Source organism: Zootoca vivipara, chromosome 9, assembly GCF_963506605.1.
Source record: "Zootoca vivipara chromosome 9, rZooViv1.1, whole genome shotgun sequence".
Taxonomy (NCBI): domain Eukaryota; kingdom Metazoa; phylum Chordata; class Lepidosauria; order Squamata; family Lacertidae; genus Zootoca; species Zootoca vivipara.
In genome coordinates this window covers 22,662,728-22,688,391 of record NC_083284.1, presented here as the reverse complement: position 1 = coordinate 22,688,391, position 25,664 = coordinate 22,662,728, and the positions used below count along the sequence as shown (strand labels likewise).

At 44.5% G+C, this 25,664-nt stretch overlaps 1 protein-coding gene across 2 annotated transcripts in view; it reads right to left on the bottom strand.

The window, feature by feature from the left end:
• Positions 1–25,664, bottom strand: part of TET2 (tet methylcytosine dioxygenase 2) — a 72,208-nt gene that overhangs the window by 7,383 nt on the left and 39,161 nt on the right. For both annotated transcript variants that reach the window (XM_035111806.2, XM_060278485.1), the window contains exons 2-7: positions 12,603–16,041; positions 9,399–9,489; positions 7,773–7,866; positions 6,983–7,191; positions 4,976–5,126; positions 3,966–4,055 (exon numbers count right to left, since the gene is read on the bottom strand). In XM_035111806.2, the coding sequence (XP_034967697.1) occupies positions 3,966–4,055; positions 4,976–5,126; positions 6,983–7,191; positions 7,773–7,866; positions 9,399–9,489; positions 12,603–15,996 (4,029 nt within the window). In that variant the 5' untranslated portion in view covers positions 15,997–16,041. The remainder of the gene's footprint in view (positions 1–3,965; positions 4,056–4,975; positions 5,127–6,982; positions 7,192–7,772; positions 7,867–9,398; positions 9,490–12,602; positions 16,042–25,664) is intronic.

Genomic DNA, 25,664 nt, shown 5'->3' with positions numbered 1-25,664 from the left:
AAAAATAAATATAAGACGTGTCTTATAATATGAGAAACACGGTACTTGTTGCAGCTTACAAGAACCTTTAATTTTTGTTCTAAGGTTAGTGGGCTTTCTAGATGCCATGTCAGGCCTGAGGAATCTTTCCCTCCCCTCCCGGTGGTTCAAGGTGCCAGGAGAAAACAAGAAAGCTTTGAAGTACAATTTATTCAGTCACTGCGGTAACACAAACAATTCCAGTCTTTGCGCCATGATGGAGTTGCTCACTCTGGCTCCTCCCCCTTCCCCCAACAGCATCGGGTCCTACAGAAGGCTCCCGTTGCCAAAGGTCACTGCGTACATTGTTCTGGTACTCTCAACGACCGCCACGTCCTAGGGGACGGAGGATCTTCTACGCTGTCTACTGGCTGCTGTCCCCCTCCCTTAATTGTTCCAATTCTGCGTAGATTGGCTGCTTGCCTGTCTGTACCTTGTTATCTTCCTCATAGTTTGGCTGCAATTCAAAGCTGTCTCTCCTTCGCCCCCGTCAGCTACAGGAGAAAGCTGGGGGGGGGGGAGATCCCCAACAGCCCTCTGCCTCTTCATTCCAGTCCCTGACATGCCATGACAAACTGTGACAGCAGCAAGGGCACTCTCTGGGCCACCCTACCTAGGGACCACCATGGCACCTTCTCAGAGCAAGGTTAAGGCAAGGAGGAGGATCAATCCCACCCGTGTTGCTGCCACTGCCAACACTGGTAGGTGGCAAGGGTGAAGTGGAGGATACCACTGCTGTCACTGTAAAGAGGAAGAAGAGGGAGGCAGCAGTGGCATTACATTCTTGTGGTGCCTCCTACTATTGTCCCTTGGGAAAAGTGATGTGATGGATAACACCAAGGTCCATCTATTCCAGCACTCGCCATTGGTGGTGGCCAGGCAGATGCACAAGCTGGGATGATGGAGAGAGCTATTCCATGCTTTTAGCCTTGTAATGTGGCTGCCACAGGCACAGGCCTCCAATATATACTCATAGCAAATTCTCTTGATTTTGGAGCTTTTCAAAGTCAAAATGGCACCACCCAGGAGGAAAGAATTAGCAGCATCAAAGAGCCCCAATCTTTGGGTGCACATATTGCAGGGGTGCCAACGTGAATAAAATATTGAGGGGCCCAGGTAAGCCCTGCCTCACATACCGTGTTTCCCACATTTTAAGACACCGTCTTATATTTATTTTACCCAAGAAAATAAGCCTATGGCTTATTTTCGGGGGGGGTGTCTTTTTAATTTTTTTTTAACTGTAATTACGGCAGCCAGCGTTGCTGCTGCTGGGTTCCGGAGGCAGCCTGCAGGGTCGGTGCCCAGCTGCGCCGGTGCTGGACACTGGAGAGAGCAGGAGACTGAGCAGCCACTGCGGCATCGCGCTGCCAGAGACTCGCAGCCACTGAGGAGCTTGCGGCGCCGGGGCTTGCGGGCGGCTCTCGCCTTTCCGCCCTTTCTCCTGCTCCCGGGGGAGACGTGGCTTCTATTCCCCATTGCCAAGGGAACAGCCCGGGGGAGAGACGCCAGAGCTGAGGCGCCCCCCGCCCGCGGATCCCACGTGCCGCCGAAAACGGCAATGCTTAGGGCCCCCCACTCCTCGCCCGAAGTGGAGTAAGGCCCCCCGAGCGGTCCAGGGCTTGCTTCCGAATGCGCAGGGACAGGACTGCGCTGTTAAACTCTTTGCAAACTCCTTGCCCAAAAGAAAGCTGTCCTGCAGAGTGCCGGATCGAGGAGCCGGTCTGCAGAGTCAGCGCCCAGCAGCGCGGCGCTGGATTGAGGAGGCGGTGCTTCGTGCGGAGCTGCTGGGCGCCGACCGGGCAGGCCGCTTCCTCGATCTGGCGGCCTCCCGGGTTGGCGCCCAGCAGCGCCGCGCGGAGCACCGCCGGTCTGTAGAGTCAGCGCCCAGCAGCGCGGCGCTGGATTGAGGAGGCGGTGCTTCGTGCGGAGCTGCTGGGCGCCGACCCGGCAGGCCGCTTCCTCGATCCGGTGCTCCGCGCGGCGCTGCTGGGCGCCCACCCGGGAGGCCGCCGGATCGAGGAAGCGGCCTGCCGGGTCGGCGCCCAGCAGCTCCGCACGAAGCACCGCCTCCTCAATCCAGCGCCGCGCTGCTGGGCGCTGACTCTGCAGACCGGCTCCTCGATCCGGCACTCTGCAGGACAGCTTTCTTTTGGGCAAGGAGTTTGCAAAGAGTTTAACAGCGCAGTCCTGTCCCTGCGCATTCGGAAGCAAGCCCTGGACCGCTCGGGGGGCCTTACTCCACTTCGGGCGAGGAGTGGGGGGCCCTAAGCATTGCCGTTTTCGGCGGCACGTGGGATCCGCGGGCGGGGGGCGCCTCAGCTCTGGCGTCTCTCCCCCGGGCTGTTTCCTTGGCAATGGGGAATAGAAGCCACGTCTCCCCCGGGAGCAGGAGAAAGGGCGGCAAGGCGAGAGCCGCCTGCAAGCCCCGGCGCCGCAAGCTCCTCAGTGGCTGCGAGTCTCTGGCAGCGCGATGCCACAGTGGCTGCTCAGTCTCCTCTCTCCCATGCCCAGCGCTGCTGGGAGCCGACCCTGCAGGCATGGCTTATTTTCGGGGTATGTCTTATATTTTACAAAGGCTTTAAAATCCTGCCATGGCTTATATTATGACTCCGTCTTAAAAAGGGGGAAACACGGTAATCAAACACGAGATGTGGTGCATGGACACCACTTGAATGGCAATGCACATCAACTCTGGGACAGGGGCCTCGGGCCCCTCAAATGTTTTAGAGAGGGACGAAGGGACCTCGGCTCCTAGGAGTTGGCTCCTATGCAGCTTTTGTGCAGAATTTGGTGGATTTTTTTGAAAAATATATTTAATAGAGATTATGGGATAGTATTAGATGTGTGTTGTAATCAATGTATAAGGAGCATCTCATGGAGTGACATTATACTGTGTGAAATGAAAAAAATCCCAACCTAAGTTTACTAGCAGAATTAATTTTTTGGACCACTGCAATCAGTGCCATGAAGAACATGCAAGACCAACTGCTGCCAAAAGCTGAAGAATTCTGGTGTGGGAAAGATCTGAACCCTGGGTCAGTCCTGGGAAATTCTTTCTTGGGGATTTGACCATTACTTTCAATACAAGATCAGAAGAGGTCCCAAATAACTCCTTAACATGTTTCATCCATTGTTCGGGTTCACATAATTAGAAGTAATTCTTATCCCACTTTCCTCCATTATCATAAGTACATTTACAACAATTCTGATTTGCATTAATCATAGCACGCAGTAATCTTAGGAGTGGTAGCTATTTCCAACTAATTACTCTAAAATAAGAAGCATGTGGTATTTAAAGGCACTCTAAAGATGTCATTCAAGCTTTTTTTTAAACTTCAGATTCCCAAGGTCTCTGCCAAAGACTTATTATTATAAGAAACTTATAGCAGAGAAGCAGAGACATCACCTTGCCGACAAAGGTCCGTATAGTTAAAGCTTTGGTTTTCCTGGTAGTGATGTATGGAAGTGAGAGCTGGACCATAAAGAAGGCTGATTGCCGAAGAATTGATGCTTTTGAATTATGGTGCTGGAGGAGACTCTTGAGAGTCCCATGGACTGCAAGAAGATCAAACCTATCCATTCTGAAGGAAATCAGCCCTGAGTGCTCACTGGAAGGACAGATCATGAAGCTGAGGCTCCAATACTTTGGCCACCTCATGAGAAGAGAAGACCCTGATGTTGGGAAAGATTGAGGGCACTAGGAGAAGGGGACGACAGAAGACGAGATGGTTGGACATTGTTCTCGAAGCTACAAACATGAGTTTGACCAAACTGCGGGAGGCAGTGCAAGACAGGAGTGCCTGGCGTGCTCTGGTCCATGGGGTCACAAAGAGTCGGACACGACTAAACGACTAAACAACAACAACATAATGAAATTTAATGTGATTGCAAAATAAATCAGGTTGTTTTAGTGTTGATAACTAGCATCCCACCCATTTTTAGCCTACCTGGTTGTTATACGCATCAGGTGCCATTTTCTTGTAAGTGGGGGCCATCAGAGTCGAGAGAGATTGCAAATTGGACTCCAGCTTTTCTTCCTATTTTTCAGTAAAGGAGTGATTTCGCATGTTAACATTCAACTGTATTAAGTTTACATTGTAGTCCTAATTATCAATTACAAGCCAAAAAGGGGGGGGGGAGAGATGGAACAGAGATATTGCAATAGATTAAGTCATTGCAGATACAATATTCAATGCTAGTAAATCGGGAAACACAGAGGAAAGTTAAGGTTATAAAGCAGAGGAATTTTTAATTTGAAAATAAACCAGGGAAACTGCTGGCTTGGCAGCTTAAAAAAAATGAATGAAGGGGGAATGAAGTGGAGAAAATATGAAAAGTGTGTTTCTGTGCATGTGTGTGAGAAGGGGAAGGAGGGAGGGGAAGGGTGACTCTGCTCACCTTTGGCTTTGACTCCACCCATTACCTGCATTCAGGCCCTACCCACTTCCCCCTAAAGGATTGCAGCCCCTGACTTGGAAACACTTAGAAATAAATACCATTCAAGGGTGGAATCCAGGTACCAGAGTTGTACTTTGACAAAACTTAAGACCATCATCAAACACTGTGAGTCATTTTAAAAAATTGAGTCCTATCATTCATTCATTCCCGACCCTTTTCCCTGACAAAGACTTAAGGCAGCTTACTGATAAAAACAAGAACAGCTAAAATCATAAGGGGGGAAACCAATAATTTAAAAACAATTAAACATGGATAGGATAAAAACTATATATAATCTATTAAAACCATGCAAATGATAACAAGAAGAAAGCACCAGCCTTTTTATATTCAAAGCAGTCAGTTCCAACAAGAACACCTGCACCTCCTGGCAGAAGGACAACGGCAAGGGAGCCAGTCTTAACACCTCTAGGGTGTGGGTTCCAAAGTCTGGGAGCAGCTACCACAGCTAGAATAGAAATGCTTCAGAGAGTGCCACACATGCCATCTATTTAGTCCCTACCTCTCTTGGATCATCCCCCAATAGTTTAAACTTCCTGGGGATCTTGCTTCTGGCAAACTTGCACCCATTGTAGTACATACTCCATGAGCAGCCGAAGGAAAAAGATGCGCCACAACTCTCGGGGTCCAGGCCTTGGCATGCGCAAGTTCGCCTAAGAAAGGAAAGAACGGAATTTGTAGCAACCTAAAAGCATAGTGTGGACACCTGCAAAGAATCCCTGCCTGGGGAAAAATTATACATCATAATGTTTTTGCAGCTATATGCACTAAGCCCAACTTCCACATTCCGTGAAGAACCCTTCAACAGGCCTTTAATAAAAGTTTGTTAGAAAGGAGAGCCACCCTTTGGCCATGTGTCTAAGGAAGTCTTGGCCATGATGTTGTTGCAACCAGAGCAAGCTGCAGCCAACTGTTCATCTTCTATGAAAAGCCTTTAGTAGTACCAAGAGTGGTTGTAAGTGAAGTCAATTGCTTGTGTTCTACCTTCACCTATAAATATTTGACACAGAAGCAAAACAACAACCTTCTGTGTGTGTGTGTGTGTGTACGTGCGTGGTATGAAAGTGGTTTCCTTACAAGCTTCTGAAAACCAGAAATTCACATTAAAGTTGCAATTCTATACATACTGTGAAGAAGTACCACTCAACTCAGTGGGACTTGTTTCTGTGTATTTATACATAGTATTGCGCTGTAAACAATTATTTAAAAATGAAAACCAAAGGAATGCACCTTAGCTTTGAATTATATTGAATAGGTCCAGAGATCCCATGAGTGGTGGGACACTCATGAAATGCTCCAGCTGATAGAAGGAGGTAAGGTGATGTCTACTGACTCTCCTTCCTGCAACACCTCCACTTCCCAAGTTTAATCCCAGTGGTTTTGAGAGACACCCAGAACATCATGGGCACAAGCCTGCTGGTGGGCTGCAGAGGGAAAGGAGAATAGCCCAAAATCACCTCCATAACTTTCTATCTGCAGGAGGATCTGCAGATCAAAAGACCCTTCTGCAAACAGAAGGGCCTCACCTGTTTGTGGAAAGGCCATGCTGGAGCCAATCTTATGAATTCACAAAATTCCAATACAGTCGTGCATACCCAGTACACCATTTTTACCATGCCTTGGAAAGAGGTACCTTATTGGAAAGAGGTATTCTTATTGGTCTTCTATGGTCCTGTCAAAAGCCACCAAAGCACATGGCCAGATGAGCCATACTTGTCTCACTAAAACTGTATAGCTATTCAGGGCATTTAAGATGTATAATAAATACATAGTGAGGGCTAATTTGGAAAGACAATTTGTGTCTATTGGAATACATTTCCATGAGACCATATGAGTTCCTTAGGAAAAGTGGGATGGGAACACCCAACAGGAAGTTGTCTTCATAATATGATTGGGGCTGCAAAGACACAATACACTAAAAAATACATCCTCCTCCCACAAAGGATCCCGGGAAGTTTACTTTACCCTTCCCAGAGCTACAGTTCCCAGCACCCCAACAAACTACAGTTCCCAATATCCTTTTTTTTTAATAGAGGGGGAAATGTGTTTTAAATGTATGGCATGTATGCAGACTGGGGTAACTTCATTGAGCAAGGCACCACAAATGAATCTTGCTCCCTATGTGGTACTCTGTGTACTGGGTAGAATTTGTTGCAAGAACTTTGATGCAGCAAGGAACATTAACAGAATCATGGTAGACATAGAACTAGACTCCAGCCACTCATGCATAGTCCCAAAAAGGGTGTGCTGCGGAACTGAATGTGATGGGAGTTGTGGCAATGATAGAAGGGAGGTGAAATGGACTCTCTGTTAAACAAAGATGACTTTCTTGGTTACTGACAACATAAAGACAATAACTTCAGTGAGACCAATGACTAACGTCAGCTAAGAGCATGAAAGGGAGAATGTAGGGTGCATGACTTTAGTAGGAATTGTTGTTCCTTAAATCTAGGCATTCAAGCTACAGCAAGATCACATTTTGAGAGAAACAAGTACATACTTCACTTACTCTTCATTTAGAGCACAGCGACGGTTTGTTAGCGTGCCATACTTCCTTAAAGTTTCGGAGAGTTCAGAATACAGCTTGTCTGCTAGGCTCCGAGAAATTCCTTCCCACACCAAGATAAGCACTACTATCACTGCTGCTTCACAGCTGTGGCCTGCACGTTCCCGTACCAAGCAAAGGAGTTTTTCTTCAGTGCTACTTCTACGAATCACCTGCAAATACACACACGCCCCAAAGAAGTTTTTTGGTTTTTAGTGAGATGCAAAATATGATAGAACGTCTGTTTAAGGAAGATGTTTATGCTCATATCCAGTCTGCACAGTTTACTGCAGTGTTGTGTGCAGGTGGTTTTAGGTTCAATCCCTGTGATCTCAAAGTAGGGCTGGGAAAGACCCCTGCCTTGAGACATTAGATAGATGTCAATCAGAATATACAAGACTGGGTACATTTTCAAAATACTATACTTTCCTTAGCTCAGTCCAGTACTTTTACTAGGTTACATTTCATCTTTGTATACATTTTGTTTTGCAACGTTTGCATGATTGGGCAGCCATGAACTTTGAGATACAGTCTGTGTTTAGGTATTTTTTATATATATATACACTCATTTCAAGGTTATAATACCTCTTTTGACATCTATCCTAGGTCAGAGGCTTAAAAATAAATAAATAAAAATGGTAATATTCACTTCCCTTTTAAAATGATCTTCATATTTACAGCAAACAAATATTAGTATTCTTTGTTAAACTTACAAAAAATATATTTTATATGACCAAGTGGAAAAAAGGCTTACCCATTTAGCTATAGGACATCCTTGGGCACTTTTGCCTTCTTTCCCCGTATAGACAACCCGCTCTATCCTTATGGCTTTGCCTTTCTGTCCATAACTTTAAAAATCCAAACAAATGAATAAAAGTGAGCATTAACATTTGACCTGAGCAACAGAGATTCACATGCAGTGTGTGTATATATATAGAGTGAGTGAGTGAGTGAGTGAGAGAGTCGAGTCAGCTTTGTGCCATTATTTGTCCATTCTTCCTCAAATCACATCTTTTATTTGTAGCTATTATGTGTGTACACGATGCTTCAAGAAACTCACACCCTACTTTGCAAGGGACAATACGTTCATTGAGATTCCGGCATTTACAGGGGGTTGGACTAGATGACCCTCAGGGTCCCTTCCAACTCTACAACTCTATGATATATCTATCTGACCTCCTTGCTTAAAATAATAAAGGCGCGAAGTGTCCCTAGAAGAATATTAAGACCTACCCTACAGGGCTAACACTATTTGTATCGCATGTTTAGCATAGCAGCTCTAAGAAAGAAGAACCTTAAACAATTGAACTAATTACCTGAAAAGGAACTGCGCGTCATTTACATCTGATAATCTGCTTTATCATATCCAACATATATGGAAATGTAAGTGTGCAGAGGAAAAGGAAGCATAGTCTTGAGAAAAGGTGGACCGTGCTTTAAATTTGCCACTAGCTTAGCCCCCTTAAAATATGGGAAATTTGTGTTGAAGAGAAACAAGACCTAGAGTTCAGAATTTAGTTAATTTCAATTATGCGTGCCTTACATATAATGAAATCTCATGTGGATATAGCATTTGTTTGGTTGCCACTTGATTCTAACAACACAGAACAGGGGGAAAAACTCACCCCGGCATATCAGATTAATGTGCTGTAAAAGGTACTATGCTGTAGTACCTTTTTATAATGACCAAGTTTCCAAGCCAAAACTGGTCATTTATTCCTTTATGGCAGGCACCACCAACCTTCGGCCCTCCAGATGTTTTGGACTACAATTCCCATCATCCCTGACCACTGGTCCTGTTAGCTAGGGATCATGGGAGTTGTAGTTCCAAAACATCTGGAGGGCTGCAGGTTGGGGATGCCTGCTTGGAATTCAATGGGTGGTACTAGATTCCTTAGTGTAAATAAGCAGAAGGAAGATGAACTTAATTGTGTTGTGGCTTTTGTTTTGTTTTGGTGGGGGAGCCTGCTTGAGGTTTTCTTTCCTTGAGCTGCATATGCTTTTTGCCATCTCCCCTATGTACCTTGGCATGTGTGGCGGCACGACTGGGAATGCTAGGTCCCTTCCTGCTTTTACAGTCAATGCCAATTAGCTAATTTGGCAGGCTGGCCCTGTTGCTGGCATCTGCCTCAGAGTGGGCAGATCAGGACAGCAAGCCAGCCGACCTGTCAAATGTTGTGGTCCTCCAGTGAATAGCACAGTGCCCTGTGTTGGCAAAGCAGGAATAGCCAGCCTACCAAATAATTACTTGGGAGTCTGGAATTGTGGTCTTCTTTGTATGCAAAGACCGTGTGTGTGTGTGTGTGTGTGTGTGTGTGTAAATCCTGACATGCACAATGGATAAATTTTAATCTGCCATGTGCCTTAGCAAATTCATTACCGTTCTTCCATTATTTCTCTAATAGCAGCCACATTAGGGCCGGCTCCAAGATGGGTGTAGAAAGGGCCTTCGTCTTTTTCGATAATCTGTTCTGTTTAAAAGAAGACAGAAACAAAAAACAAAAAAGGTTAACGCTGTATGCTTTTGAAGATGACTTTAAAAAATATTACATAGTAAAGCGTAGGTTCACCTTATACACATATTTTGCTCACTTCAGGAAAAAAATTCAAAATGAAATTTGTAACAAGACCTGTATGCTTACGGGACTGTCTCTCCCGGTATGACCTTGTACTTACGGGACCGTCTCTCCCGGTATGCCCCGCGGAGGACCTTAAGGTCCATAAACAGTAATACCTTAGAGGTCCCGGGCCCGAAGGAAATCAGTTTAGCCTCTACTAGAACCAGGGCCTTCTCAACACTGGCCCCGACCTGGTGGAACGCTCTGTCTCCTGAGACCAGGGCCCTGCGGGACCTGATTTCTTTCCACAGAGCCTGTAAGACAGAGTTGTTCCGCCTGGCATTTGGCCTAGAGCCAACCTGTTTCTCTCCCCCATTTTCCCTTTCTTTTTCCCTTTTATATGAGGCTGCATTTTTAATTTTTAATTTAATTTTGATGTATGTAGTCTTGTTGTTGAGTTGTATTTTAATCAGTTGTTTTATTTTTGGTGTTAGCCGCTCTGAGCCCAGCTTTGGCTGGGGAGGGTGGGGTATAAATAAATAAATAAATATAATTATTATTTTTATTATTACTAGAGTAGACATATGAGTAAAACCAACCCCAAAGACTCTTGGGCAGGTCATCTTTGCACCCGATCATTCATGGACTGATAGCAGGCTAGGGGAAGAGTTACTATTTTTACTTGGGAATAGCTTTTAAAAAAAACAACCTTTAAAAATGGAAATAGGGAGTGATTGTACCAAACAAGAGAGTGAGCAATATTTGGGGCAGTTCTAATGCATAATGCCAGATGAACTTTTTTTAAAAAAAAATAAGGCATGGTTAATACAGTTACTGTAATAGGGGCCAATTAGGATTTTCTCTGTCCCCGTTACCATCAGGAATCAATGAAAGTTATTGCTGTGGAATAGCTAATAGAAGAAAATCAGATAGGGCATATTCTCGACTTTTGATATGTCAGCACCTCTGCTTATTGCTTATTTTTGGTGCAGAAATACTGGAAGGTAAAATCCCTTTATTACAGAGGCAAGAAACCTATGACCCTCCATATGTTGAGGAACTACAACTCCCATTTCCCCTGACCATTGGCCATACCACATCGGGCTAATGGGAGCTCAAGTCCAAGAAGAACATCTGGAGAGTCACAAGTTCCCCATTCCTGCTTTATTACATCTGGTTCGACTATAAATAAAGGTTGGAAATGTGTCTAGATTTTCATTGATAGTATCAACCTTTTAGCTTTGCAGCAGTTTCTGCTATCTATATATGCACCCCAAGGCCCAGTTTTTATTTTTTTTAAAAAAAAGGTAAATTGGGGTTCAGATGAATTCCTTTAAAATCATCTGTTGAAAATGCAAATGTCTCCCTGTGACCGGTTCTATAAAGGCAGAGCAAAGTTTTGTACAAAGCGTTGAAAGATTCTCACACATTGTGTCCATTATTCTCATTATGGTGCATACAATAGATGACAACTGTTCAGGCCCAAATCACATGCATCTTGAAATGTTTCAAATAAAATGGGGTATGGGGATATGTCAAAGGAGTGTACAGTAGAAGAGGATGCTAAATGTCCTGCTGCTCTTCTGTACCCCATAGCCAGTTGCCAATACAGAGAGAGAGCCCACCTGGAGAAAAGGGGGAGCAGCTGTGAAGGGAAGAACCACAAATGGAGGATTCAGAACCCTCAGACCATGCACTTATTTATTACATTAAATCACACCTCTATCCCTTTGCTTTACATGTGGCTAGGCCAAAGGTCTTTTATGAAGACATTATCTTCCATTATGTGCAATTTGGGCTTAAGTCAGTGATGGCCAAACTTGGCCCTCCAGATGTTTTGAGACTACAATTCCCATTATCCCTGACCACTGATCCTGTTAGCTAGGGATGATGGGAGTTGTAGTCCCAAAACAGCTGGAGGGCCAAGTTTGGCCATCACTGGCTTAAGTCATTCTCTGGTTGGGCGAAACAAGGTATTATCCCAGAATCCTTGTTGTGCCATACCTTCAGGTTTTCCATCTGATCTGATATCTACATACAAGGAACGTTCGAATCCTCAAAGCAGTGATACGTGGAACATCATAAGATAAGCATACCATGTTGTGGTTATTGCAAATATGCCAATTTAGGAACCGAATGGACTTTATCTCCTGACCATCCACTGGACTTTAATTTCTCTTGATATGTTCTGTTTGCATGATGTGTTGGTCTATGGAATTACACTTTGTGAGATATTATACGTATGTTGAATTGTGTTTGAAATAGAAGTTACATAGTCAAAAACAGCCTGTAACGTTGTGTGTGTTGTTACCAGGATTGCATTTACACAACCTAAGGTTTAGTAGTATTTTGCTTAAGTCATTCTGCAACAACACTTTTCCAGTGTCCCAATTCACCGTGACAAAACTAGATGCAGCTTCCTCATTTTACTTGCACAGGTTATTTCAAAGATACAGTTTTCTATTCTGTTCGCCTAGGAAATCATCTTGCATTTCTGGCCCTGCTCAGGCGATACCTTCAGAGGAGAAATCATATCTGCAAGAATCTCAACTCCACATGTGCCTTCACCTTGTCCAATCACACCCATATAACGTGCTCAGAATGTAACAAACCAGCCATCTTTTTATGCCCATATTTGATTGTGGGGAAACCTAGACACCATAAACCACTCCCCCCAAAAAGTGGAGAGTGGATCATGGAGTCAGGATGATTCCACAGCCAACCACATGTTGTATACTAGCATCATTCAACTCACAGTATTTTCCATGAAGGAAACGGAAGGACAGAGTGGCTGGAACTGCAGGAGCCTGAGATACGTATAATTTTATGGATAAGAAATTCCAACCTGCGAACTGAGAAATGCAGTATGGGACATTTATTTGAGAAGACAAGGGAAGTATTCCCTATAGTAGAAAGGGGAGGAGGGTGACGTGAGGAAGGGAGCTGGTTAGGCTTGGAAAATTATAGCAGAATGGTATTATCCTATTCATTTAAAAACAAACTCTGAAACATCAAACTCAACTCACCAACACAGCTACATGATGGGAAATCGTACTGAGTTTTGATAGGTGTGTCCAGTAGGTTTTTCACAGGAGTATCTAATAACTTGGAAGGTGACTCTAAAAAATGATTGAGAGCTGTTCCAGCAGCCGTTCTTTTGGTTGGTGTTTTTTCACTGGAATGAATGGGCTGTTGATCTAAAGAGGCTGCGTGGCTGTTGAAATCTGCAGCGGCAGAATTCCTTGACAGAATAGTGATGGGTCCCACAGTTTCAACTTTCACATGCTTCGGCGATTTGATAGTAAGGGACTTGTGATCAAAGGGCGTTCTGACCTGAAACTGTTTCAGCTGCTGCTCCATGGTTTCAATTATACTCTTTTGTTGCATGCTCTCACAGCCAAAGTGCTGAATCTCTTGTTTAATTGTTTTTTTCCACGCTTTGTTCTCCAGCTGCCCAGCTGATGCAGGGGTGCAGGCATTCAACTTGGAGCCAGCTTCAGCTTTAATAGGCTTGTGTCCCACACCGTGACAGGTGTCAGATTTGTTTTGTTGTTCTTGCCTGTTTAAGATGTGGCACCTGAGAGCAGCATGCTTCTGAAAATCCCTTTGAGGTTGAGTTGGAAGATGGCAGCCTCTCTGATCAACTCCTGCATGGGACGCCAACTGCTGACTGTAGGGTACGTACCTTTGCTGAATCTGGGCAGGTTGCGGGCTACACATGTTGCTGCTCAAATTAGAATATCCCTGTGTTTGCTGGAAGGGTAGTTGTCCAGCTGATGTTGGTGGAGACTGCGAAGCTTCTTCCTGAAAGCAATGGGGCACATCCTGTTTGGGGGCCATACTAGGTGCGTAATATTGCATATGCTGCAAGTCATGAGTTACGTTTTCTGCAAAGAGCTCGGTGTTCATAGGGTTTTCTTTTTTCTCAGAGGCTAAGTGCATGTTGTTCAGGTAGGAATGCTTCATAACAGTATTTGCTTTAAAAGCATGATTGTAAAGGGAATCTTTACTGTTCATATCAGACACTGGACCTGGCCTGACCTGGGAGTTTTGCATTGGGAAGTCAGCTGACTTGAAGTAATTGTTTGCAGTTTCAAAACATTCTTCCAATTTCAGCTGGCTGAAAGACGCCCCTTCTAGTTGCTGCTCTTGTCTGCTTTGGGAATGAGGAAAGGTCTGGGGAAGTTCTCTGCTCTTCATTTGCAGCGATTGCTGCTGGGAGCCCATTGTTAGCTGTGGACTGTGTGGCAACTGCGTTGGCTGGGTCTGGAGCATCTGTTGCAATATATGTGAACGGAGGAACTGTTCATTTTCCAATGGTGGAAGATTTAAGTGCTGTGGCTTTATCTGTGCCTCTAGGGACTGTTCAGTGTGGTGTTCAGCTTGCGGCTGGAAGTGGAAGTGCTTTGCATTTTGCTGCTGTTCGTGGGGTTTTAGCAGAGTATCCATATTTGTAGGCTGCGGTGAGTGCTTTTGGAATTGCATTTGCTTCTCAGCTGTAAGATGAGGTGGCAGCTGTGTTGCCTCACCTTTGTACAGTGCTGGTATCTGCTCACATTGTGTGATGTTCTGGTAGCAAGTTTGCCCTGTAACCTCCTTTGATGCATTGGGGCTCCCGGGATATTGTTTTGGATGGATCTGATCAGCTGAATTTGACTGAAGCTGAAGCATTGTCCTTAAGAGCACCTCATTTGATTTTTGGGGAGACTCACTGGGGCGAAAGTGAGGGGAAGATATTCCTGTCCAAGATGTTTGCAAGTGAGGGTGTGACTGATGCACCTGATTTTTCACCAAGTCTTCTTCATTGCTAGTTACGGTCTCCTGGTTAATTTGGCCCAGGAGATGTTGATAATGTTGTTGCAGCTCTTTCCTGCTTCCTACTATTTCTGTGTCTTGAACCTGCGGCTCCAGTTTTGACTGCAGTTCATCAGGATATTGTTGCCTGGTGCCTGGTGCCCTTGCAGAAAGCATCAGATCTCTTGTTTCATTGCCAGTCTGTTGTGAAACCTGAACCTCTTGTTGAAGACCCTGTTGAGAACTAAGTGCTTGCTGGCAAAGGCCAGGAATTTGTGCTGCAAGCTCCCCCTGCTGCTGTTGCTGCTCTCCATTCTTCTCTTTCTTCAAATGAGTCTCTTGACTTTGGGTCTCATAATGGCTATGCACTTCTGAAACACTCATGGAAAGAATGCTGTTCATTTCTGGAAGAGCAGAAGAAGCTGCAACAGGAGGTGGGCTGAAATAACTCTTCTTGAACATGGAGTCTTGTTGGAACAAAGCACCATTTTCCTCTGCTGGCTCTGCTGGTCTCTCTGAGCTATTGTTATGAGCTTTCGTATTGCTGTTGGGATTTAGTGAGAAATCTTGACTGGGTAGTGAGAAATCTCGACTGGGAACCTGCCCCATGTTTCCTGAAACATCAGTATTCTCTGTAGGGGACTGGCATGCATTTTCAGATTTTTGCTGCTCCAATTGTGGTTCTGGTTTCTGAAAAGTGTAGCAGGCTGGCAATAGGGATATCTTACTGGCGTCTTCTGTGCTGTGGACTTCAGTGGCCACAGACTGATCTAGCACCTGAGGCAGCTCAGAGTTTGAGGTTTGTGGGGAGTTGATCTGCCCTGAGGTATGGGATGAATGTGGTGTGCCACAAGTCGATTCATTAGTAGCCTGTGTGTTTATGGCATTTGTAAGAGATGTGTTTTTCTGCATTGCAATGGACACATGATCTGGATTATACTGAGACAGCGTTTTCTCAAGGAGTTCACCATGCATGTTTTCCACAGAAGAGGCAGAAACTATAGCACCATTAGGTATTGACACCGCCTTGCACTTGTAGAGCGAGGCAATGTCCCTGTTGTGGCAATTCATGCTTTCACTCTCCTGTTCATTCTGAACCTGGGGAGCAGGAGGAGTTTCTGAAGCACCACGGTTGTTTTTGGAGGACTGCCTGAGAACTGAAGCTGCGTCTTCTTCCATTCTAAAACCCACCAAGTCCTCCTCACTGCATGAATTGGGAACACTCGGTTGATCACTGCCACCCAAAGAGGTTTCTTTCCCTCCTTTTGCTTCTTCATCTTGTCTAAGCTTTTTGTTCTGGTGAAGCCCGTACAGAGAAGGCTCGCTGAAAGTGCGTTTTATCCCACCATTTTGCATATACCTGCCACAGTCTCTCTTTTCTTGCAGGAGGTCTGGGCTTATTCTGTTGTTTGCATTTCCTCTTACGGCGTGCCTCATTCCATAGTTGGCCTTGAAATGCAGCCATGTGTGGTCACCATTGACTTCAACCTGGCCCTTCTCTGCAGGTGGGCTCCCATTCTGTAGCTTCACTGACAAAGGCTCTCCCTGGCAAACATGAGAAGGATGTGGTATTAGAAATGGGCTCAAACTACTGCCTTCAACATGGTTGGTTCTATCCTGTTCCATCTGGCCTACTCTGGGGCCATCCACAAGGCTGCCCTCCTATTGTATCTGAAAGAGAGAATGGGGGAGGGGGGAAATCCATGTTTATTTGATGCATGCTACACAACCCCCACATGGCAATTACACACTTCATCTAATGCACTTCCGCTTCCTAGATCGAGAGCCTCATGGAAATTGTGACAGTGTCTAAAAGTGCTGGGATATATGTTATGTCAAAAAAAATACACCTGTACATCTTTCTTGGAGAACAGCAATGTGTATGGGAAGACTCTAGAAGCGGTCTAAGAATCGCAAGTTCTCTTTCCAAAAGAGATATATTACAATCAGTGCTGTAATGGAACTCAGCAGCTCTGAGACTGAACAGATGATGGGGTTTTTTTTAAAATAAAAAAATACACTCTCAAAAGCAGTGAACACAGCTGGACAGATGTTCTCTCTTTCATCAGGGGAGAAGACAGGACTAAACAGCTTTGAGCCTTCTGAGGTTCCAACATCAAAGCTTACAACAGCACCCGCAGAGAATTCAGAGTCCCAAGAATGTCTCTGAATACCAGTTGCTGGGAATTACACTTGGTCGGGGCGGGGAGTACTGCTACACTCAGGTCCTGTGTATGGGCTTCCCATAGGCATTGAACTGGCCACTGTGAGAACAGGATGCTGGACTAGTGGACCTTTGGCCTGATCCAGCAGAGCTCTTCTCATATCTGGAGGTCTGCGAGCTCCATCTTATTAGGACAAGCAGAGTTTCAAATCCTGTGAAGTTTGTCATTAAAAACACTGCTGCTAGAGAAATGGGATGTGAATGCTTCAGTATGATTAATTAACACCTGCTTGAATTATTAAAACAGGGCATTTGCATGCGATGATTGCTGCAGCAAAGCCACTCTTTGAAAATGCCACCTATTACACAGACTCCAGCAGTAGAACAAGATTGCTTGCTCCCTTTTCTGTGTGTTGCCTGCTCCCTTTTCTGTGTGATGTTTGAATACCGTGCTCCACTTTCCATGGTTATGTCTGCCTTACAATGCAAAAAGTAAAAGAAAACAGAAATTCAAATTTTTGCAGTTATCTAAAATGACCACATGTGAAGAAAACCCCCCCAAAAGTCCTAGAAAGTCCTCTGTATTAGATCTCTGCATTTAATAAGTGAGCTGGGGTGAGGCATTCCACACCCCCAAAAAATCCCATTAATTTTTTCATTTGTGCCCTTTATTGGGGCATAAAGACAAACCATAGGTGGAGGTGGAACTGTAAATATCCAAGTATGTCCCTCTGCAAGCGCAAGCTTTCATTCCAACAATTCCCACAGAAGTCCAAAATTCTGAATTTCATTCACACAGTGCACATCTAAAGTATGGTAAGCACGGCAATCCAAATTAATCCTAAACAGATCCCCCTTTACTGTCCTCCATGGGACAGGAAAACAACTGGAGGAGGAGAAGTGGGCAGAGGCCAGAGAAAGAACAGTGAGCGGAGGGATGTTATTTTTGCATCCTTGGGACCCCCTGGGAAACTCACTAGACCTGCAGGACCCAGGTATGGAAAGTGCAGCTGACTGCTGAATAGGACACAGCTGTAGGAAGCCCCATCCACCCCAAACACTAAGGTTAAAGTTAGAGACATGGGGCGATGTTAACAGTTTCCAGGCACCCTTTGTGAGATTTTTGTGGGTGAACTATGAGTTTGTTTGGGCCCTTAGAAACCAGGCAGCCGAGAAGGAAGGCATGTCAAAAGGATGTAAAATTGATTATGGTTCATATTTACCGGTATTAATAATTTCATATTTTTATTAATGCAACTGTATTTTTGTAGTATTTAAGTTGTCTCATGTTTTTTTTATCTCTATAAACTACTTATAGTGCATGCATATACATGTATCTCTGTATATGTAAATAATAAACAAAATTCAGGGGTTGAGAAGGGGCAGGATTGTGCCAGTTTAAGATTTCCATATCAACATCTGCCCACCATTCATGGTAGAAAAACCGAGAGAGAAATTAGCCAATGCAAAAGTCAATTGGCTTATTCAACTGAGTTTGGGACATGGCTAATATGTCCTTTAGTAAGGAAGAAATCACAGCCAAGTTGAAGGTCATCCAGGGGTCAGCAAACTTTTTCAGCAGGGGGCCGGTCCACTGTCCCTCAGACCTTGTGGGGGGCCGTACTATATTTTGAAGGGAAAAAATGAATGAATTCCTATGCCCCACAAATAACCCAGAAATGCATTTTAAATAAAAGGACACATTCTACTCATGTAAAAACATGCTGATTCCTGGACCGTCCACGGGCCGGATTTACAAGGCGATTGGGCCGCATCCGGCCCCCGGGCCTTAGTTTGGGGACCCCTGATCTAGGGATTTCTGTTGAAGTTGGGTCACTACCATCCGCTCAATATCCCCCCCCCAAAAAAATGGGGAATTAGCAATCTGCAAATAGCTGGACAAATCCCTTTCCCTTTTGTATGAAGCAAATTGTACCTCTTCCAAAGCAGAGTCTTTCCCCAAGTATAGTAATTTGTATTTCCTGCCCCCTTCAGTAACTGAACTCCAGCCAATACACTATCAGCTTCTCTCTTTCTCTCTCTCTCTCTCTCTCTCTCTCTCTCTCTCTCTCTCTCTCTCTCTCTCTCTCACACACACACACACACACACACACACACACACACATGACCAGCCATAGTTTATTAGAAATTCATGGCACATCAGTAGCATCTGCGAAGCAATGATTACATCTAGGACCAATTCTGCAGTCTAATCCATCATAATTATGACTGGCCTCTTTGAAGATGTCATGATGCATGACTTAGAACAGCACATTAGCGTGCAAAAGGGATAGGGATCGTATTTGTCCAATATGAATTTTAAATAATTCCACCCACACCAATTGACACTTTGTGAAACATGGAAATGTTGATATATTACTTTTCTCATACGGGGCCTAAACTATTGCCAATTTAGACGTGTGCTGTTACTGTTGCTTTTTAAAAGATGCCCAACATCTCTTTTCATGTGCCTTCAAGTGCACCATATTGAGAAAAATGCAAGACACTACTTTTCAAGGAGGAGGCTGGGACCCCTCAAATTTCTGTGGTGGCTGTGTGCACATGCCGTGCGATGTGCTCACCTCACTCGCACACTTGCTAAATCATGGGGGCAAGCTGGCACGCTTGCCCAAGACAGACAGGTGCCAACAACCTTGACCTTTTACTTCTATGCATCTACCACAATTCTCAGTCCAGCTGCTCATCTAATGAAGTAGGCTGTTGCCTGTCAAAGTGTATAGCGTGGTGTGTCGTGAAGTTGCTATGGTGACAGGGGGTCCTTTGGTTTTCCTACTGTTACAGTCTAGTGTGTTTATTTGTCTGGAGTTTCTTACACATTACTCATTTGCTATATTTATATACTGCCATTCAACAGATGGTTTTCCAAGAGGACTGCATAGAAAAATTGGTCCCTACCCCAAAACATATTAATTGTAAGATCCTCCACTACAATTCTCTCTTCTCTCTTCTCTCTTCTCTCTCTCTCTCTCTCTCTCTCTCTCTCTCTCTCTCTCTCTCTCTCTCTTTTAAAAAACTGGATATTACTTACACCATGTAGGTGCAGTTGGGAAGGTGGTATAGGTGGGTTTTGGTGAAGTGGTTACCTGAAGGGAGAAAAAGGTCTCCCTGGAAATATACTGTACTCTCTTCTCCTCAGGAACATTCCAGAAAGGTTGGCGAAACCAAGACAGCATTGAATGGCACAAGCTGCTTGCTCAAAACACACTTGGGAATACATCTCGGAGGGAACAGGTGCCTAATCTTTTTATGGAAACATTGTCACAGCAGCATACCAAGCATGGCTTCCGCAGATAGAGAAACCATTCAAAAGTGTGATCTTAAAATTAAGTCCAGCAACAGATGCACAGAGCTGCATAGAAACTCAACACTGTACTAAAGAGGCAACGAGCTGGAATACCATAGCCAGTTGATGTTCTTAGTCTGTCTCCCCTTTCCTTCCAAAAGGCCGGTATCTGCAAATGCAAACACGCTCAGTGCTTATCACAGTGATAATACACATTATACTTTCCATTTTATTAGTCCACTCTCTTTAAGGTCTCATTCTATTAAAATGGTATGGGGGGGACCCTGCCTACATCTGTCCATGGGCATCCATGTGAATTTTTTGGTGGGAGTGGGCAAAGTAAAGCACTGAAAAGGATGGAGCAGGCTGGATTCATAGAATCATAGAGTTGGAAGCGACCACAAGGGCCATCCAGTCCAACCCCCTGCCAAGCAGGAAACACCATCAAAGCATTCTTGACATATGCCTGTCAAGCCTCTGCTTAAAGACCTCCAAAGAAGGAGACTCCACCACACTTCTTGGCAGCAAATTCCACTGTCGAACAGCTCTTACTGTCAGGAAGTTCTTCCTAATGTTTAGGTGGAATCTTCTTTCTTGTAGTTTGAATCCATTGATCTGTGTCCGCTTCTCTGGAGTAGCAGAAAACAACCTTTCACCCTCCTCTATATGACATCCTTTTATATATTTGAACATGGCTATCATATCACCCCTTAACCTTCTCTTCTCCAGGCTAAACATACCCAGCTCCCTAAGCCGTTCCTAAGCGATTCCTTCACGCACACAAATGAGAAGGACAGTACCTGTACATTTTGACTCCTATCTCACATTCAACATATGCTAGAAACCTTTTCTTTAAAAAAATGAAAGCTGGGAATTATTATTCATCGGGGATGGGAGCACCCCCCTCAGATACGCATTCATCTGAAAGAAATCAGTCACCCACATTTCACTGCTGGTTAGTTCTAGTCTTCGCCAACTAAGGCTTGGAACTACAATTTCGAGCAGTTCCACAGGGGCCTTTTGTACCCCTCTCCCTCACTTTCCTTTTCAAATGTTTTCAAAGCTTTGAGAATGGCACGTTTGACTTTGTTCTGGCAGTTTGCCATCTACTGCCAATTCAGTTTCAGCTCCTAATCTTCCAAAGTACCTAGAAACCCAATTAGATTCAGTATAATTTTAGATGGCTGAAGGAGTACTGAGTTACTTCCTATATTTTCAGATATTAAGGGAGACATGCGAAAGGTTAATGAAAAAATGACCCTCTGTCGATTTTTCCACAGAGTTCCCCTTCATAGTCTGCCAAAAGCCAGTCACAAGATGTTATTTCACAGATTGGTAATTGTCTCCCCCAAGCATGGATGTAACCATTGGTTCACAAAAGCATCAGTGTGGCTAAAATGGATTATTTCTAAAACAGGAGGGCTTTCCTGACTTTGGTTTGGGTGCTGAATGAAGCTTTTATGGTCTATCCTGATAGCAATGCTCCTCCCTACCATTTTTAGCAAGTCACCAAGGAGCTTCATAAAGGATGTTAGGATGAATAGAAGCATTAATCTTATACCTTTGCTCAACCATGGGAGTGAGGAAAAGAGGTTGCTTAACTGGCCTTCCCTGAAAGCTGTGAAATACTCTCGATTCTTTGAGACCCTGCAGATAGATGCCTGAATTATAAGATGTCAGGGCTTTATGGCGATGCATTTATAGAATATTGGTAGATAGGCTATGATTTGGCTAAAAACTAAGAGGAGTCAGAAGGTAGAGTTCATCCAGGAACTCTGTACCTTTCCCTCTATAATCTGAACACTGCTTTGGATACTTCCAGTTTATAGTTCACAACCAACAGGCATTTCTAGGAATAGCACTTTTCAAACATACCATTTACTTAACCTGGGGTAAAGGTAAAGGTAAAGGTAAAGGGACCCCTGACCATCATGACCGACTCTGGGGTTGTGGTGCTCATCTCACGTTATTGGCCAAGGGAGCCGGCGTACAGCTTTCAGGTCATGTGGGCAGCATGACAAAGCCGCTTCTGGCGAACCAGAGCAGCACACGGAAACGAAGTTTACCTTCCAGCTGTAGTGGTACCTATTTATCAACTTGCACTTTGACGTGCTTTCGAACTGCTAGGTTGGCAGGAGCTGGGACCGAGCAACAGGAGCTCACCCCGTCGTGGGGATTTGAACCGCCGACCTTCTGATCAGCAAGCCCTAGGCTCTGTGGTTTAACCCACAGCGCCACCTGCGTCCCTAATCTGGGGTAGGGTTAGCCAAATGCATCTACCTTGGTTTCTCAATTTTCCAATCCTATTTTCAGTGCATCCCATTTCCACATACATCTACAATTCTTTTTCAAAAGTCTACATGGATTTTTGAATGCACTTTCATGCAATCTCTTCCAATAGACACATTTTTGTATGCAGTGTTGCCTAGTATATGCATTCGTGCAGGCAAGTTACCCATAACAGAATGTATTTCAGCATGCACTTTACGCCAACATACACATTTTTGAGTGCATTCTTTGGCTGGAAAAAAAAACCCAAAACCCTGTACTGTATTGCAAAATTCAGAGAAACATGAATATGTCTCCTAATATGGAAAGCAAACAAATGGCTGCTTCACCCCTACTTTGGAGTACTTGTATGAAAATCAATGAAATGCTACCATAGATTGTGGTGGTAGCTATGGCCTAAGAATATACTAGTGTGGGATTTCATGAGTCTGATGAAGCTGAGAAAATATGTCAAGATTAAGAAATCTTGGTCAAATTCCACAGGTGTATGTTCAGTTTGAAATCTTTTAAGGCTGCAAGCCCTGATAGAAATGTAGCAGCAGCTGTTACAAAATAAATAAATAAATAAATAAATGGATGACTGCATTTGGTAGCAAAGAGCCTTTGGAAAAATGAACAGCTGTGGGTGGAAAAACATGAGATAGCCACAGAGACCAATTATTAATTAAATCTAAAAAGCCACTCCTTTAAATTGAAATGCATTGCTTTCAAAAGCATGTAGGGATTTGAAGCTGGGTTTCCTAAGGCCCAACTCATTACAGCAGTGTTCATGAGTAATCTTTTTTTTTTTTTAAGGTGGGGGAGGAAAAGAAAAGAAACACCATTAGTACATTTTATAAAGCAGGCTCACGAAGTAAATGGTTATTTTTAAAGGTTACTAAAACATCTTGTAGAGCCTCCTGTGACCTTCCACCAATTGGCCCTTGCACCCCAACATTTCCCATTATTTCCTTCTTAATGTCTGATTTCCCTATCAACGGGAATTTTCAAGCTCCCATTTTGTGCGTTGGTCCAACTGGTGTCCCTCAATTCCCCTATGAGGCAGCTCCCCTATGAGGAAACATTGGGGGCTTTCTTGGTTTAGGAAATGGTGAATAAAGGAGAACATGATAGAGGTGTACGTTATGGATCTTCCCATGGAAGGTTCAGAAAAGACCAAATATTTCTCCACAGTGTATAGTTAAATGATGGAATTTGCTCCCATAGGATGTAGCGATGGGCACCAGCTTGGATGGGTTAAAAAAGAAGATTAGACCATTTCATGAAGGATAAAGCTATCAGCAGCAACTAGCCACAATAGCTATGTTTTGCCTCGACTGTTGGAGGAAGTATGTCTCTGAATATAAGTGGCTGGATATCACAAGTGGAGAGAACTGTAACACCCATATCCTGGTTGTGGACTTTTCATTGGCATTTGGTTGGCCACTGTGAGAACAGGATGCTGGTACTTTGGACTGATCCAGCAGGGCTCTTAATATTTTGTTTTAGAAGCGTATAAGAACCCTTCCCCCTGCCACACTACAAAATGCTCAGAGATTCATTGCTTTGTGTTGTTCAACTCAATTATTAAGTTCTCCCAATTTACTTTAAACTGCCCACTGCATGAAGATGTATGTACTTTCAAAACAGCGGTGTTCTTATGATAAGAAACACCCACAGAGGCTATCCCCACTTCTAAATTAATGCTTTAAAGTGCAGTAATTCAACCATGCCGCAGGCATAGGAAGCTGCTCTACTGAGCAGGTATTTGGACAAAACATTAAATGAGACTGATCACATCCAGGCTGCATTTAGGAAAGCGCATAGTAGAAGTAAACACATCATAATGATAAAGGGCTTCAGTTATAATCAATCTATTGGAATCACTGGCAAAAAGAGTGAGAGATATACCTATCCCTGGAATATGACCAAGTCTTTTCTTCTAGAGGTGTTAAGCAGAGGTTGCTGTGAGCAGTGGTGTTGACATGCTGAGCAGGTTTGTGTCAGCATAGAAGGCACACTATGCTGCCTCCATTGTCTGGTCCAAAGGAGGTGGTAGAACCAACAGTAGCTCACTGTGACTTGTTTGCAAAGCACTCCCTCTGAAGGAGCAGGTACATAGCTTACAAATACTTCTGGATACTTTGCTGCCACTTGAGATATAAGTTGCCTTCCACCCGCCTTGGTTGGTGGCCCAGTTGCACCCCTATCTGGACAGCGGTAGCCTAACTATTGTTCTCTATTCTCTGGTAACCTCTAGGTTAGATTACCGCAACGTATTATACATAGGACTGCCTCTGAAGATGGTTTGGAAACTTCAACTGGTGCAGAATTTGGTGGCCAAGTTGCTCACCAGGGCAAGACTGTTTGAGCACATTACACCGATTCTGGCCTGACTGCACTGGCTGCCAATTAGTTTCTGGGCCCAATGCAAAGTGCTATGCTTGGACCTATACCTCTACCTCTCTTTCAAATCAGAACCAATGAAGGCGGTGAAGGTCCTGTGTGAGTGCCTGGAGGCGGTTGGAGGGTGGATGGCGGCTAACAGATTGAGGCTGAATCCTGACAAGACAGAAGTACTGTTTGTGGGGGACAGGAGGCGGGCAGCTGTGGAGGACTCCCTGGTCCTGAATGGGTTAACTGTGCCCCTGAAGGACCAGGTGCGCAGCCTGGGAGTCATTCTGGACTCACAGCTGTCCATGGAGGCACAGGTCAATTCTGTGTCCAGGGAACCTGTCTATCAGCTCCATCTGGTATGCAGGCTGAGACCCTACCTGCCTGCAGACTGTCTCGCCAGAGTAGTGCATGCTCTGGTTATCTCCCTCTTGGACTACTGCAATGCGCTCTACATGGGGCTACCTTTGAAGGTGACCCGGAAACTACAACTAATCCAGAATGCGGCAGCTAGAGTGGTGGCTGGGAGCGGCCGCCAAGACCACATAACTGAAAGATCTACATTGGCTCCCAGTACGTTTCCGAGCACAGTTCAAAGTGTTGGTGCTGACCTTTAAAGCCTTAAACGGCCTCGGTCCAGTATACCTGAAGGAGCATCTCCACCTCCATCGTTCTGCCCGGACACTGAGGTCCAGTACCGAGGGCCTTCTGACGGTTCCCTCGTTGCGAGAAGCCAAGTTGCAGGGAACCAGGCAGAGGGCCTTCTCGGTGGTGGCGCCTGTCCTGTGGAACGCCCTCCCATCAGATGTCAAAGAGAAAAACAGCTACCAGATTTTTAGAAGCCATCTGAAGGCAGCCCTGTTTAGTGAGGCTTTTAATGTTTAATTGTTTTATTTCATTTTTCTGTTGTAAGCCGCCCAGAGTGGCTGGGGAAACCCAGCCAGATGGGCGGGGTATAAATAATAAATTATTATTACTATTACTATTATTATTACTATAAAGCCTTAAGTAGCTCAGGACGCGAAAGGAAAGTCCGATGCTGTAAAGAAAAATATTGCATAGGAACCTGGAATGTAAGAACCATGAATGGAGGTAAGCTGGATGTGGTCAAAAATGAGATGACAAGAATAAATATCGACATCCTGGGCATCAGTGAACTAAAAT